The sequence below is a fragment of the Centroberyx gerrardi genome, chromosome 23, assembly GCF_048128805.1.
Source record: "Centroberyx gerrardi isolate f3 chromosome 23, fCenGer3.hap1.cur.20231027, whole genome shotgun sequence".
Taxonomy (NCBI): Eukaryota; Metazoa; Chordata; class Actinopteri; order Beryciformes; family Berycidae; genus Centroberyx; species Centroberyx gerrardi.
Genome location: NC_136019.1, coordinates 19,702,770 through 19,719,603, shown reverse-complemented (window position 1 = coordinate 19,719,603; position 16,834 = coordinate 19,702,770). Strand labels below are relative to the sequence as shown.

Here is a 16,834-nt window from a genome sequence, read left to right as displayed (position 1 = left end):
TAGTGTATCTTTGACTTCTCTGATGTGTGTGCAAGGGAATACACAAGTACATGCGAGCCATATTGCACATACATGTACAAATATAGGAATGCACATGCGGACGCACGTGTCACACCGTAGTCTTCACCTGTTTCTACTGACCCCGCGTCATGTGTGTGTGTGTGTGTGTGTGTGTGTGTGTGTGTGAACAGGCCTGGAAAGGTAATGGGAGCCTCTCTCAGGCAGGAATGTTAAGTGCGTGGTCAGTCGGTGCGGCCACTTAGCCCATTCCCACAGCTAGAGTTAAGTGTCCCCCGAACCCCCTGGTGTGTTTTATGTGTGTGTGTATTCTTGTGCATATCTGTGCCCCTGTGTGTGTGTGTGTGTGTGTGTTTGTCCCATCATACCTCGGCGATCCCTACGCTGATACCGGGAGCAGAATGTTCCAGTGTGGCATTTGAAGTTTGTAACGTGATCATCAAAAACCCCGGCGCCCCTCTTATAACATAATATCACTTTTGTGGTCGCAAAAGACACAAGCTTATTGTGCGGAATGTAAAAATAGAGAGAGAGGGAGAGAGAGAGAGAGAAACTAGATCCAATGCTGCTTGAGTTAAGATTTCAGACTCACACTAAAAGTGTGTGTTCATGGGATGTTTCAGCGCTGTGTGTGTTTTAGGGCTGCAGCTATCGATTATTTTAGTAATCGAGTATTCTACCGATTATTCCATCGATTAATCGAGTAATCGGATAAGAAATACTTTTGCTTTATTAAAGAGCAATAGTAAATATACAAAAGAGAAAAGCTGTCCGCACGAAGCTGTCCATACGACACTGTGATTTACTGAAAACGAGGTGAAATAATTATTATTATTGATATTTATTACTAGGCCTAAATATCATACAAGTTCATAAGACTGGCTAATGTACATTTATTTACTATGTTGAAGGGTTGCCCTACACCTGCTGACCCTACTCACTGCAATCAAACTAAACTGAATATACCTGCTGTATTGGATTGGTGCATTTTAGGCTCCAATTGCTACTTACACCACCTGATATTTTGCTTTCTGGGGTATTTTATGCATCACTGTGAGGGGAGTAGGTGTGTGTGTGTGTGTGCGTGTGTGTGTGTGTGTGTGTGTATGTGTGTGTGACTATCATAATAATAACATGAATGAAGCTCAGGCTTTCACAAATTGACTGCAGCATTTTATTTTCTGTGGTTATTTTCTTGAGCAAAACTTAGCTAACTTAGGGACATCATAACTAGCCACCATATTGATTTACGTTCTTAACTAGCCATTACATATAGCCATAATTAACGTGCATTCTTTACTAGCCTTCATCTCATCCCGTTTTAATATTAAGTGCTGACTCCGCCCACCCGGGCCAGTTTCGGCGTACGCCGGTAGCAATTACAAGTGGACCCTATCCTACAGTCCCTGCTCTCAGCGGAGGGAAGGAGCTACACTGTGTGGGAAGCGCTGTGACCGTCAGACCTCTCTGGATTAGACAAGCAAGTAGAGAAAACCGGCATCAGCCGAACCAATTTATTGCCAAATGCTTTGGGATTCAACACATTAACATTGCTTCCCATGGTCAGAAAAAGTCGGCAGATTTGTCGCTAGTCGCTTTTGAGAAATAAAGTCGCCAGGGGGGTCTGAAAAGTCGCTAAGACTAGCGACAAAGTCGCCAAGTTGGCAACACTGGATCCGAAACTTTGGACACTTTCTGTCGTTTTCTCTGGCCTGTCTCTTCTCTTCGCCCCTCGCTATTTTCTCTCTCTTTCTCCAGCGTGTTGTGCAACAGTAATAATCATCCGTGCGAAACACTGAGTGTGTATATAGTTATATGGATTAAACGAAGCTTCGATGCAAAGAATTTGCATCGATGATTTTTAGTAATCGAGTTACTCGAGTTTCTCGAGGAATCGTTTCAGCCCTAGTGTGTTTATGTGCGTGTGCGTGTGTGTGTGCGTGTGTGTGTGTGTCTCAGATGGCCACAGCTGGGGGATCCCCTGTATCGATCATTAATAATTCATCAACCAGTCACTCTAGTACTATTTTTCACTCTCACTGTGTGTGTGTGTGTGTGTGTCTGTGTGTCTTTTTCACTTGTATAACTTTACATTTGATTATCACTTATATATCTGCACTTATTATCACTTATATGTATGCATGCATGTACAGTATATATTTATCCATCTATATCTCTATGTATCAATCCATAAAGGGAGCAGAATGCATATGTATACATACACATCTATATACATACACTAGATACATACATAATCAACAGTTACCCATTGAAGTATTAAGAAAAAAACAATTAGTTGATTTTACCAAATAAACAGTTTCAAGATTAAAAAATAAAATAAAAAATAAAATAGAATCAACACACATTTGCCTAGTTCAGTATCAACTAGACTGAAAGCGATAAAATGAACTTTGCAATACATAAACCTTAGAAATAGACATTTTTGTGAGTGACATACATAATTACATATCAGTCCCTTACCTCTGCCTCTCCCTGTGTGTCTATGTATTTATCCATCACTTGGCTGTGACAGTGCGACAGCAGCTCTGATATCAAATATCAGAGCTGTAGGAAGCTCCACATGGCAGCAAATCAGCTCGCCGCCTTGTCAGGGAATCGTCATTCCTTCTATACTTAACCCACTGACAGCGGTTACGTTGGAGCAACACATACACACAGCCAAGAGAGATTATAATTTTTTTTTATAATTATTTTTTTTTATTGTTTCTTTAGTGGCATATCGTGTAATGCGTTTCATAATGGCATTAACAGCTAAAAGGATTTCAATGGTGGATGAATGTGCGATCCTATGTATGAAGGTCTGGAAAATACTGAAAAAGTCTGGAGAATAATTTTTGTTTTTCATTTCTATTTCCAATCAAATCCTCAAGTTCAGTCAAGAAATAAAGGTGTGGAAAAAGTGTGGAATTTTGAAATGGAAGTACAGGCAAATACGCAAATGTTCATCATTTTTCATGCAAATACTGCTAATACAAGAATGCGTATGGCAGTTCTGTGGTGACACTGCAACTCTCCACTATGGCCTATTGGAACTATTCAGAGACACTGGTGTGCCATGGGATATCAGTATGGCTTTCAATGGAGAGTTTTAGTGTCCCATGATGGTCTAAATGCCGTTTCAGAGGCTTTTCCACCCTGACAAGAAAAAAATCTGGGGGGGAAAACAGTGAATCTGTGTAATATTTTGGGATTTTTTTGCCATGAAAATAGTCAAATTGAAGAATATTGGAACAAAATATCGGCCTTTAAAAACCCATATCGTGATGTGGTGTCTTTTCTCTGATTGTCTACAGACAGCCGTTCCCGGCCGGTGACCGAGTGACGTTTAACGGGAAGGAGTGCATCTGCCAGAAGTGCACCCAGCCGCTCCCCGACAACTGCCCTGCACCCATACAGGCTGTCCACAGTCAGTTCTCTCTCTCTCTCTCTCTCTCTCTCTCTCTCTCTCTCTCTCTCCCTCTCTCACTTCTTTTTTACGTTATACCCCTTAAATTGGCGGTTGCATCCTCTCTTGCCTTCTAAAATCAGGTTAAGTCAGTTTTCTCTCAACAGTGTTGATGTAAAATGTTCTTGTCGTCCTTTTACTGGATAAGACTAAAGTAGTGGGAGCACTTCCACCCAGAGAAAGACATTTTTTACACTACTCGTTACTGGGAAAAGTAATGAAAGTACTTTAATGCATTACTGAATAATGCATTACCCCCAACGCTTTTTCACACGAGAATTACGAGTCAGTTTTTTCTTTCCGATTTGCTTTCTGTATTTGTCATCATGCGGTTCAGTCCGAACAATTCTGGCTTTGTATCTTGTCCGCTTGACACATTGTTGACCTCTGTCCCTCTCTCCCCCCCTATTCCTCCATCCCTCCATCCTCCATGCAGACTGCTGTGGTTGTGGCAAAGAGTTTAAGAATGAACAGTCTCTGGTGGCGCTGGACAAGCACTGGCACCTGGGATGCTTCAAGTGTAAAGTCTGCAACAAGGTGCTCAACGCTGAGTACATCAGCAAGTAAGTCAGTCTGGGTTTGGAAATACAGTACTACTACTAAGACTTACTGCTGCTACTGCTACTATACTACTACTACTACTACTACTACTAGTAGTACAATTGCAGTACAAATGAAGGGCATATTAGACACAGGATAGATAGTCTCCGAAACCAGGGAATACTTTATTTTTCCACTACAGGCTTTCTCCCCTGTAGAACTTTTCACTGATCTAGAAACACAGCAGCTAGTCTTATCTGAGACCAGTAAGACTCTTCGTCTGCCGGAGACCGATCTTGACGACGTTGTCTTCTTTAACTCATCGTTCACAACTGAATGAATGCTTTTGTGTACTAATAATAATAGCCGGATAATGTTGAAATGTAATAAAAATGAAGACTGAAAATGAACTAATGCCTGTTGATTTAATACATTTCCAGATAATAAACTGTAATAGCATCCTCAGGTTTATATAGTGATAATATATTTCCTGATAATGTAATAACTCTCATCACAGTATAAGTCTGAAAATGTTATTGCTGTACATTATCTGGCAATGTATTACCTTAACAGGCTTTATTGCATTTTCACCCCATTTACAGGGACATTTCCTTACTTTATTATTATTTTGATCAATTATCACACTATCCAGCAGCTTTTACATTATCAGTTGCTACAATTGCACTGCAAATGCATTTGGATAGTTGCATAGCTGCAGCAGGAGCCCCAAGCAGCGGCTCTCCTGAGCATCTGCTGAGCGCTGCTAGCTAAAAAAGCACAGTGCATGGTGGATGCCGAGGCCCTGAGCTGTCTTAGGGTTGATGTGAAGTGCAGCTGACGGCCGCCGCTGCTCTCTGATCTGCTGTCTGGTCCTGTGTCGTCCTACCAGGGATGGGATCCCTTACTGTGAGGTGGACTACCACGCCATGTACGGCATCCAGTGCGAGAGCTGCAAGAAGTACATCACTGGAAAAGTCCTGGAGGTAGAGCGCCGATCAGTTACATTCCTTTGTTTTCTGCCCTTTATTGTAGATTCACAGCCAGTGTTACATGTGCATTTACCATATGGTCTATTGAGGCTGCTGTCAGTGGAGAAATTGGTATCTCTGCCTCTTCTACGATGGATTTCTCCCTGTATCATTGTTGAACGTAGCTCTTGCTCTTTGATTCTGAAGGAACGACACCAAACCATTGATGTTTTAGATTGCTGAAAAATTTTCACTTATTAAACTCCATTGTAGCTGCTGGAAATATGTGGATGTGACATGTCGTGACACGTGTCATGTCGTCTATGGTTGGGCAGTTATCCACAGGAATAAGAAAAATACACCACCAAGTAACAAAATGGGTTTAGGAACGCAAGGCTCACCTATCACCTATCACCAATAGCTCTTCATTTAACAGTGTTTAAGGGTTTTTGGGGTGGATTCTTCCTTTTAACAGGCACTCAGGGAAGATTCTTTACATAATTCTAAAGGGGAGACTATGGGGAGAGTATGTTCATTTTTCAAGTAAGTAATGTAGTATGCTTGGGAGATCCAATGCATTTTTTTTGCCAAATAAAGCAATATAAGGAACAACTGTTTTAAAGTATGGTTGAATGTAGTTTGCAGCTCACTTTTCAAAAGATAGTACATTCTAAATTGCAATAACTGTCAACTAAAAAACATAAAAACATGCTTTCTGGATGGATGAATGGATGATGAATGGGCAGAAGATGGATGGATGTGGGAAATCGATGTGTGGATGATAAATAGGTAGAACGCTGATGAATGGATAGATAATAGAATAGATGGATATAAGGAAGAAATGCTCAATGGGAAGAAGGATATTCTTCGACTACAAAATAGCTGTAATATCCATTTACTGATGAATGGTGGACTAAAATATATGAAATACGGTATAAAGAAATGCTTATCTACAACAGCACAGGGTCCAGGTACTATTAGATTCTATTAGATTCCTACCACTTACTTTGATTATATGAGTCTATATTTCATTTCCAATACTGGGAGAAATGTTGCTGAGAAAAATCAAATTTTGCTGTCTATTCAGCCATTGGAAGTCACAAGGAATGGTTCAGTAACAAGTTGATTGAGCAATATAAAGGTTTTGTATTACAAAGTACAAAGTATACTAAGTGTCTAATGTAGCATAAATACATGAAGGGGCATTTCTACAATGGCTACCACTGTGTATATAGTATATTTTCCTATTATACCGATTTTCTCTTTTTCTCTGTATGTTCTACTGCCGTTATTTTACACACCCTATTCATATATTTCACACTTTATACTTATAGTTCCAGTTATGTTTAGCACCCATTTAGCTTAGCTCCATTATTATTCCATTTTTCTTTGCTGAACCTTAGTACTCTATTGCTGCTTGAACGACCCAATTTCCCCACAGGGATCATTAAAGTTTCATCTGGTCTTATACACTACTAATGCAGGATAGATGCAGGATATATGAAAAGGAGGACTACATAATGAAAAGGAAGACTAATAAAAAGGAGGACTTCTAGAATAGCCACCACTATACAGTATGTACAGATCTAGGAGCAGCTATTGGACTTTAACCATGAGGAAAGTCAAGCTGCCACTGTTAACATTTACACTCCTTTTTATGTCTAAATGTTTTTAAGCTTTTTTATATTTTGTGAGGACATCAGCGACAGACTTTGCCTCTGGAAGTGAAATGAAGCTGTGCGTCGGCTTTGAGAGGCTAATGGGGTGAACTCCTGTGAGAATTAGGGATTATGCATTAGTCCCACTGTAGCCCGCTGTGTGTCGGCCCATAGGGAATACACAGCCAGCCAGGATCTGCTCTGTTGTCGGGGGCAGCTTGGGCTATTCAGCACAACCTCTCTCTCTCTCTCTCTCTCTCTCTCTCTCTCTCTCTCCTGACTCTGGACTAATGGCTTCGACCGCACTCTCTGCTGCACACACACTACCTCTCCCTATTCCTTTCCCTCGTCTCCCCCTCAGGCCTGCATGTTATCTTTCCATTGTCAGTATCTCTCAGGTACCGCTCCGGCTCTACAGTCCCCTCCGTACCGTAAAACAAAAGCGACACGGGCTCTTGTTCTAGAGAGTAGCCTCCCGACCCGCTACCAGACAGATTACACTCGTCCTCTTTACGTCACCGGTCTCCAACGGCGTGCATTTTTGTTGTGCGTCATTGTCATCCAGTTATGTGTGTGTGCATCATTGTGTGTGTGTGTGTGTGTGTGTGTGTGTGTGTGTGTGACCTGATTCAGCTCGTGTGAGGCCATACCGTTCTTGCTCTTTGGAGTAGTATAAAGAGAAGGTAAGTGAGAGAGGGAGAGAGAGAAAACTTGCAAACTGCAAAACTCTAAAAAGAAAAAAATACCAATTTAAGAAGTAATTCAGTTTTAAAATCTTATTTTTCATGAAACAAGTGAAAAATATCAGACATTTGGGTGAGATAAGTCCACTTGTTTAACTCATTGGTTGAGTTAAACCTCAGTAGCTATGTGGAGCCAAAGAACCACCTTTTTTTTTTTTTGAAACTCAGTGAAAAAGACAAGAGGTAAGAGAGGAAGAAGCTAATATTATGAAGCCTAGCGCGCTTGATACTAATTGAAAAAAATGCAATCTAGCCATAGCCTACTAAGTTATCTAGGTTAGCTAGTTAGCCTAGCTGACCTTCCAAGTTCAAACCAGCCATACTAGCCTATAGCTAGCTATATAAGCTAGTTAGCTAGCTGCTGACTTTTCAAAATAATGAATGGCATGGTCATGAATAAATGAAAAAAGAAGCCATTGATACTAATATTTTAGTAAATAAATATTATATTATTTAGTTCCTTCTTTGCTATTCAAATTTACCAGTTAGCTAACTTGCACTCCGAAATACAATGCTTCTTTGGCTCTGCCTCCGATAAATATTTGTAGAACTAAAACTCCAGTCTTCATTGTATTGTAGCAGTCCATGCAAACTAATAGGCGACTGTAAAAAAAAACTGCAGAGAAACTGCAAGTCAAATGAATGAGAGGAGGAGACAGATTAGAGAGAAAGAACGAGGACGAAAGCTGAACAAGACAGAAAGAGAGGGGGATAGAAAGAGAGAGAGAGAGAGAAAGAGAGCGAGATGGATAGAACTGGGTGAGAATAAGAGTCCAGTGGAGAGGCAGGTAGAAATCAGTGCAGGAGGAATCTGGCCTCAGTGAAACAGCCTGTTGTTCTGCAGCGATGGAGGGAACGGACACGGGATACTCTCTTTGGGCGGAGAGAGGGATGAGAGGAGGAGGAGAGGAAGAAAGCTTTTAGACGGGGGGTCTTGGAAGCTCCCACCGTGACCTCTGAACAACAGCACGGCATTATGGGAGCAAACAACAGTCCCGTCTCTCTTTCTCTCTCTCTCCTCTTTCATCGTATCCAGCTCTCTCACACTCTCTCCTTTCATAAACACCTATCCGGTTCCAAGTTTGGAGAGAGCGGCAGAAACATAAGAAATGGAATGAGTGTGTGTTTCTGTGTGTGTGTGTGTGTGTGGGTGCAGGTGAATGCATGTGTGTGTGACATGACATCATCCACATCCTTTTCCCATTGTGTTGGGCTATCAGGTGTGTACTTGGTTATTTGGTCCTACACTGTCTGAGTCTGGAGCCCAAGTCAGGCAAGCACGACTAAAAGGTCTGTGTGTGTGTGTGTGTGTTCTTTGAGTTGATTACCATAAACTATGCCATCTAGGTTACTATGGCTTATATACAATGGTTACATACAAAAGTCAAAGTATACATATTGTACACATGAAAAAAAACAGAAAGCATACAGAAAGATTGCTTATTACACTGTAAAAATTATTAGCTTTATCCTAACAAAAATGACAACGTATTTTTTTGCTCTTGTTCAAGTCTTAAAATCGTATTTTTCTGAAAACAAGCAAAAACTCTGCTAATAGGGTGAGACGATTTCATTTGTTTCCAATTAAAATCAACGAGTTTCAAGAATTATCTTAAATCAGCTGACATTGTCTTGATACTAGTGGATTGATCTGCCTTTTTCTGCCTTATATAGATGTTTGTTTCAAGAAAATTCTCCAGTAAAACAGGTGAAACTGCCCTGGAAACAAGTAAAATTCCCTCTCCCTGTTGGTAGTATTTGGTAGATTTCAGGTACTTAGGTATTTAGTTGGTAGACTTAATACCAAATGACATGTTAAGATGGACATTTTCAATTTTGGATGTGAATTATAAGCATGGTCGCATCTTTAATCAATCACATTGCTGCGATGAAAGTAAAACACTTGTATAAAACCTCAGGCATGACACATTTACATAATCCATATTCTGTCCTTTGGTATCCTTGCTACTTTTAGATCAAATGCACAGCCAAGCACTCACACACACACAGTTCCCTTACTGTGTATTTTGTATAGGGGTCGTTCCCTGCCACTGTTACCTGCGCTAGCCTGCGTTTTTGAAACAGTAACTGAGGGACTTAGCATTCCAAATGTCACGGCATTTGGTTGAGATCAAAGAGTGCGTTCTGCTGCGGGGACGGGGTCGGGTCAATAACTGGCTCTGGTGGGGAGGGGGAGGGGGCACTGCACTTCCCAGAGATCAGCTGTCAATCAAACAGTGTGGGCGGTACTGTGACGTCTTTCTCCTTGGATTTTCTGTTTGAGTTTCTGTAGGTGGCGCTCTTTTCTCTGTCTGTTCAGCCATGGTGGATCAATTGGCCATAGAGAGCAGCGAAGAGAACCTTCATTTATATGAACAAGTTTTGCGGATTATTACTTTCCCTGGAGTTTGTCAAGAACCTTCAGCTTATATTGATCTAGGCACACTTGACTGGCTGAAAGTATTCCTTGGACCACGCAATGCATCACTGATTTTCTCTCTTTCCCTCTGTGTGTGTGTGGGTGTGTTTTCCTCTTGCCTTGCTCACCAAAATCTATTCTAATCTTCTAAATGGATCACCATCCCTTGCCTGACTTCCTGCAATTGCGAGATGAAGGGATGGACATGGCGAGAGAGATAGAGAGAGGGAAAGAGAGAGCGAGAGAGAGAGAGAGCTAGAGGACGTATTCGGAGAAAGCAGATGGCCTTTACGTAATTGGGTAAACAAAGAGGTAGAAAAAGAGCAGCAGCTATTTGTAACCTCACCTGCCCTCTCGCCACTTTTTACATTTCAGTACCTGGTTGCCATTCTCTCTCCCAGGAAACCCCCAATGTACCATGGCTGTGTCAATAACCCAAAACTCAGCAGTACCTTCAACCACAAGCCACAACCTGGCAACCCCAGCTCCAGCCCCTTTCCTAAATCCCCCCCTTCCTTGCCTTATCGGCCCTGCGGGACGTTGGATATGATAATTTCCCCTCATGCTGCCTCGCCTTCTGACAAAGGAAGGATTTGATTGCGGTGCTATCTCCTTTCCGCCCCTCTCATACTTTCCATGTTTGAATTTCAATCCCGTTCCGGACTTTTATCAAAGTAAACTTCCTCTCTCTCTCTCTCTCTCTTTCAGGTCTCTGTCTATCTATCTCTCTTTCACTTCAATTCAAATAAGCATTCTTGGCATGACAGGAAAGAAGCCTACTGTATGTTGCCAATATTACCAAGTGAGGTATTATGTTACAGTATAAACAGTAACAGACAAGTAAACAAAAATCAACAAATATCAGTTTTATCAGCAATAATGCAATAAAGACATGTTCAATACCAACTCAATTCAATTCAATTCAGTTGTTCCATTCATTTAATTGTAATGTCCTCCCTGTATATAGATATGTAGGGTGAAAATTGGGGTTTGGGGGAATACTATATACTATATATACTGTATATATTTTACATTTCTTCTGTATCAGGTTTAATTAACTACTATTTCGTTACAGGATTTTTCTGATATTTAAATTCTAAAATTCAAAGCAGCCATCACTTGACAGCACCTGGCTTTTCTAGTGTTACGTTTCTTTTTTTAGTATCTGGAGCTTTTCTCTTTCTGTCACTAACTCTTTCAGCGCATTTTTGGCCGGTACAAGTCTCTCTTTGTCATCCATTCCTTCCAGATAAGCACTAGGCAGGGTGTTATCCAAGAAATAGGGTGTCGACGTCCTATTTTCTGATATCGTCCCATCGTGAGACGACGCGGGGGAGGGGGGGGTTGCCTCAGAGGGATCGTGGGTAATCAGGCCGCTGCCGGGGCAGGATGGGATGTGCCACTGGGAGGCGGAAGGCAGCATCAGAAGACTCTGTTTCAAGGAAGAGAAATTGAATGAGTGGGATAACCTAGTGGGGAGGGGGGGCTTTGGTAGGCTAGAGGTTCCGAGAAGCAGGATTGTGACCAAGAGGTTGCTAGTTGAAATCCCTGGACCAGCTTGGGAAGAGAGAGAAACTACATTAAGTGCTGCACTCTCAGAAAAATACCTGGGGATGCACCTTTTTGTCAATGACAAAAGGTACAAATCTGCACCTTTTTTTCTGACAGTGGACCACTGAATGAACACATATATGTTTGACAAGCCCAGATGCGATCCGCATGACTTGAGCTCAGTATCACAGACACATCCATCATCGCTGTGGCGCCCCCCCCTTCCCCTGCCTCGTGGATTCCTCTTCAAGCTGCGGAGATAACATATCACCCCATTAGCGTCTAAATGTCAAGCCGTGTAGTAAATCCCTGCTAAACAACACAGGCCATGAGAAATGGACAACCGCTGCAGTCTCATTGTGATTGGGACGTTTTAATGGTTTGAGTTGAGTTTTAAAGGAGAAGTCCACCGTAAAACACTTGGTGATGTGTTCGTATTTGTGGGTCCATTTTGTTGCGACGTCATGCTGAGATATTTCCAGTGCAGGTACAATGGAGTTTGATGGGAGAAAATGTTAAAACATCATTGATAAACATCCGGTTTTGGTGTCAGTCCCTCAGAATCAAAGAGCAAGGCCTTGTTTCTAGAGCCACCATTTTGCACCAAGAGATGTTCAACAATCATACAGGGAGAAATCCATCGTAGAAGAGGAGAGAGACCAAATTCTTTTTTTCTTTCCAACACTTCATCACAAAATAACTCAATGGAATGCATTGAAAATTGAAAATTACTTTAAATTGTATATTGTACTGTATAGTCATGGGGACGATAATAGCTTCACACTCAAACTATTCAGTATTATTTGAGTCATGGTGCTGTAATCATGATTCATGGTTGGGGAAAGTGTTTCAAAGTACATTACTGCTGCAGAGTCCAGAGCAGCTCTTGCAGTATCTCCATCTTCCTCTGCACTCAATAAAATAGTGCTGATTTCTGCTAGGCAAGAGCTCCACCTTGTGGTTGCATCAGAAAATACAACTTTTTCTTTGTTGTCATTTTTAGCTGGTACCACTTTAATCAAGGAATGCTAATTGGATTCTGAATTACAATTAGCTTAGCAACACCCAAAGGACCGGCGACTCATGCTGTGTCAGCGTTCTGAATAAACTAATTATGGGATACTTAATAGATGGCACTTTCAGAAGCAAGCTTGTGCATGCTTACAGGCACACACGCACGCACGCACGCACACACACACATACACACACACACACACACACCACACAAATACATTTGTCTGGTTGGGGATGGTGTTTGGCCCAGTAATGGTGCTCGTCCAATCCCATCATGCACTCTGAGTGATGAGACAAAGTGTCTAGGGACATTTTAATTCCAGAACTGTGTTGGGCACTCAGCTGTGAAATCTGCTGCCACTCTTCAGCCTTGTTTCTCTATTTCCCACTGTGCTTTTAGTGTTATGTTTTTTCCTCTATGTGCCACTGGTTTGTCTTCACCATCATAACTGCGTGTGAGCTGGATCACAGCCTGAGATCTTCAGGCTGCTCTCTATTGGCTGTTCCAAAGTCTAGATTAAAAACAAGAGGTTCCTTTTGGTTGTTCCAAACTAGAGGTCCTTATTGGCTGTTCCAACGTCTAGAGGTTCCTATTGGCAGTTCCAAAATCTAGGTTAAATACAAGAGGTTCCTATTGGCTGTTCCAAAGTCTAGGTTAAAAACAAGTGTTTTTTTTACCATAAATGCTCCTAGACTTAGGCTGCTAAATCTGTATCATATTTGAAATCACTTCTTAAAACATATTTTTATATAATGATCTTTTATTACTTATTTTTGACCTCCCTTTATAATTAAATAATAAAGCGCTTTATAATTGCATTTGAAAAGTGCTATATAAACAGTGATTTTCATAATTATTATAACCTGTTCTGTATTGTTTTATGCCCCACAGGCTGGAGAGAAGCATTACCACCCCACATGTGCCCGCTGTGCCCGCTGTGAGCAAATGTTCGGAGAGGGAGAGGAAATGTACCTGCAAGGTAAAAACAGTCTTGTCTCTCTCCTAGGTTGTCTATCTTAAAATGCCTTAATATGTGTTATCTAAATTCAAGGCCTTGAAAGATTTTAGATACAGCCTAAGGCCTAAGGCTATACAAATATAGCCTTTAGGTCTTAAATACATCTTCAGAAGTCTTAAAAATTTACTTCTCTGAAACATGAACGGTTTACATTCAAAACACTATAACATATCCATTTTGGATATATTATATATTATAAAAATGCTGTTGCTACCTAAAATGTATCTTTCAATTTTTCAAAACACAGAGGATTCAATCCCTAAAAACAGAACTATTTTGTAAGCAGGGATTTTAAGATGATTTATAGCTTCAACAGTAATCCATAACATGCACATTCACATTTCTGAGAGTAGGTGTCAAGTTTTTTGAAATGGTGGATATCTCAATTTGAAATGAAAGTTTACACTGAACCGCATTTTGATCGGTCTACTGTTATGTTTTCATTTTGTGGCAAATATTATCTTACATTTATTCGAATTGGTATTAGAACGGATTTGAAAAAGCTGTACCGGAATACACCAAGTTTTTGGTTGATTGTCCCGTTGGTCAACTTAGCCATTGTAGATGAGAACTCCAAAATCATCAAAAAAATCACCCCCCAAAAAAATCTAAATCACCAATATCAATCATCATCATGTCCCCAGTAGATAATTTGCTCCGATGCTCCATGCTAACGCTTTAGCATACACTATGTTGAGTGATAGTAGGCTCCATGCTAACGCTTAAGCATACACTATGTTGAGCGATAGAAGGCTCCATGCTAACACTTTAGCATACACTATGTTGAGCGATAGCAGGCTCCATGCTAACACTTTAGCATACACTATGTTGAGTGATAATAGGACACTAGCATTATCTCTTGTTGCAGCTCTAAAGCTAAATTGTAATCTTAAATTATATGGAGCACCAGAGCCAATGATCTACCAGGGACACATGGATGATTTTGTTGTCTATATTATCATCACTTAATGGGTTGACCAAAGGGAATATCTACCAAAAACTGTGTGTACTCCTTTCGACACCGTTCTCTGTCCTCTGTTCTCCCCCTCTTCTCTCTCTTTTTTCTGTTTCTTTGCTTCTCTTCCCTCTTTCTTTTCACTGTTTTGCTCGTATTTTTCCTATCTCTCAGCCCCCCCCTCTTCTGTCTCTTTCTCTCTCCATCTCAATAAACTGCTGTGAGACTCAGCAGCAGCAGTATATCAGCACAAATCACACTGTACAGTCGGTGTGCCTGGCCCTAATGAATTGGATTAGCAACTTGGTGAATGAATAACAGCTCTATGAGTCACGCACACACACACACACACACACACACACACACACACACACACACACACACACACACAGTCATAGAGATGTTATTTACAGCTCCTGTGGCACTAACAAAAAGCAGCAGCTGTAGCTTGGCCTTGGGTGTTTGATTTACCTCAACTCTTATTGAACCGGTATTTGTTACTGAGGATTTACTAGAGGAAATAGCTTTCTGACACCATAACCATAAGAATAACTCACTGCAGCAGATAAAGAAAATCATGAGTCATGCATATTTTTTGGGGGGGATCTTGATAGTCTCAGTCAGAATGAAGTGGAAAAATCATTTGGCAGTCCCAGCCATTTTCAGGTCACCATCACTTTTTCTCATGTGTTTTCTTTGCAACATTTCTTTAATATAATAAGACAAGATGATAAGATGAAACTTTAGTGACGCCTGTGGGGAAAAGGCAAATAGGATACAGCAGAGAAAAATAGAATATAAGTAAGAATACAGCAAATAAGGGTTGTTAAACATAACACAAATGTATCAAATGTTAAAATTCTCAAATGTTGTAAGTAGAAATATAAGAAAGGAAAGTATGAATAATATATATGAATTGCAGCATGAATGCATGGTGTGCAAAATAACAGCAGTAGACATTTTGAAACAAAGCTCACGAGGATTTTTGCAAGTTGTCTCTGACTGTACCTCTCCTGTCTTTTTCCATCTCTCTCTATCTTTCTCTCTCTCTCTCTCTCTCGCTCTCTCTCTTCTCAGGATCTTCTATCTGGCATCCTCCATGCAGACAAGCAGCAAGGCAGGAGGAGAAGAGTAAGGTGAGTGGACAAGGACGGTTAAACCACAACTCTTTTTACTACTATATACTTAGTAAAAGAGATGTTGGTAAAGCAAAACAAACAAAAAAAACCCATTAAACCTCCATTTGATAAGATATAGTCCCATATGGGAAGGTTTTAGTTGTTGATGACTTAGTATTGAATTGTAGAACTGTCTACACTGTATGTGGGGAGTGTGAATAGTGGTGAGGGTGAAACCAAGAATTAGAAAAGTCATCCTGATCCATTCTCTAATTGGGATAATTTCTAGTGAATTAAACAATGATGAAATTAAACTTTTCCTCATTTTACTTGGGACCTCCTGGAACCACCTCAAGGACCTCCTGGAGGTCTCCAGACCCAACCTTGAGAGCTGCTGATCTAGGCTACTTCAGCCTTCACATAGTTAGGTTCCAACTGCATATCAGTAGATTTACTTCTCCAACACTGCTCTCCCCTTGGAGTTATCAACAGTAGTTGAAAAAAGTGTAACTGACATGACCTGGACCAATCAGTGACAACAAGGAGGATGCAACTGACCAATCACAATGAAGAGGTGGAAGGGTGTCAAAGACTTTGTGTTGCGGTAGTTTTGGTGTTTGAGAGTTGCACCAATGTACAATTTGCTGATAGAAACAGCAACTGCAGAGAGTCATTATGGAAACAAACCCACTTTTCATTATCAGTACAAAGTGTAGTTTTTCTACAAAAAAAACCCCCAAAAAACGTCCTTTGGTTTTAACACTGAATCAGCCGCCCTGCAGCCCTCCAGGCTCCCATATCAGCCCAGCTCCATTCCTTCCTCCATCTCCCCTCTTCATCCCTCATTATAACCCCTCTCCTCCCCAGAAGCAGGTCCGGATACAGCTCAATGTCGTCCCTGAGCAACAGGTTGGTGGTCCTGTACGCCCCAACGACCCCTGCACCCACCCAAACCCCACTAAAACCCCATCTACAACCTGCTGCATGGGTTGACTTTTTTACCCCCTCCTGACACCGTAGTATTTGCTTCATGTTCAGCAGCCACATCCCACCACTTACTATAAAGCCACACACACACACACCCTTACAAGTCCAACCAATCCTGTGGTTGGATTGATCATGTGATGCAGAGCTGACAGATTGGATTGGCCACTGACTGATGATGCTGTAGCGTGCTGTGCGTATACAGGGATGTATATTGAGATGCTTGAGGTTCCACACACCCTGTATGTGTCTCAGCACTTGGAGCTGTAGGATGTTATTTGTTGTAGAGGGCAGCACTCACACAACTTGAATGGATAGAAAGGACACTCCCTGGCGCTTTGGTACACCTAAGATGGTTATAATCAAATTGCGATTATTATT

At 41.1% G+C, this 16,834-nt stretch overlaps 1 protein-coding gene across 1 annotated transcript in view; it reads left to right on the top strand.

Moving 5' to 3' along the window:
• ablim2 (actin binding LIM protein family, member 2) overlaps window positions 1–16,834 on the top strand; it is a 103,985-nt gene that overhangs the window by 59,120 nt on the left and 28,031 nt on the right. Inside the window, exons 4-8 of the mRNA XM_078281837.1 lie at window positions 3,333–3,445; window positions 3,921–4,047; window positions 4,914–5,007; window positions 13,270–13,357; window positions 15,429–15,487. Of these exons, the coding sequence (XP_078137963.1) occupies window positions 3,333–3,445; window positions 3,921–4,047; window positions 4,914–5,007; window positions 13,270–13,357; window positions 15,429–15,487 (481 nt within the window). The remainder of the gene's footprint in view (window positions 1–3,332; window positions 3,446–3,920; window positions 4,048–4,913; window positions 5,008–13,269; window positions 13,358–15,428; window positions 15,488–16,834) is intronic.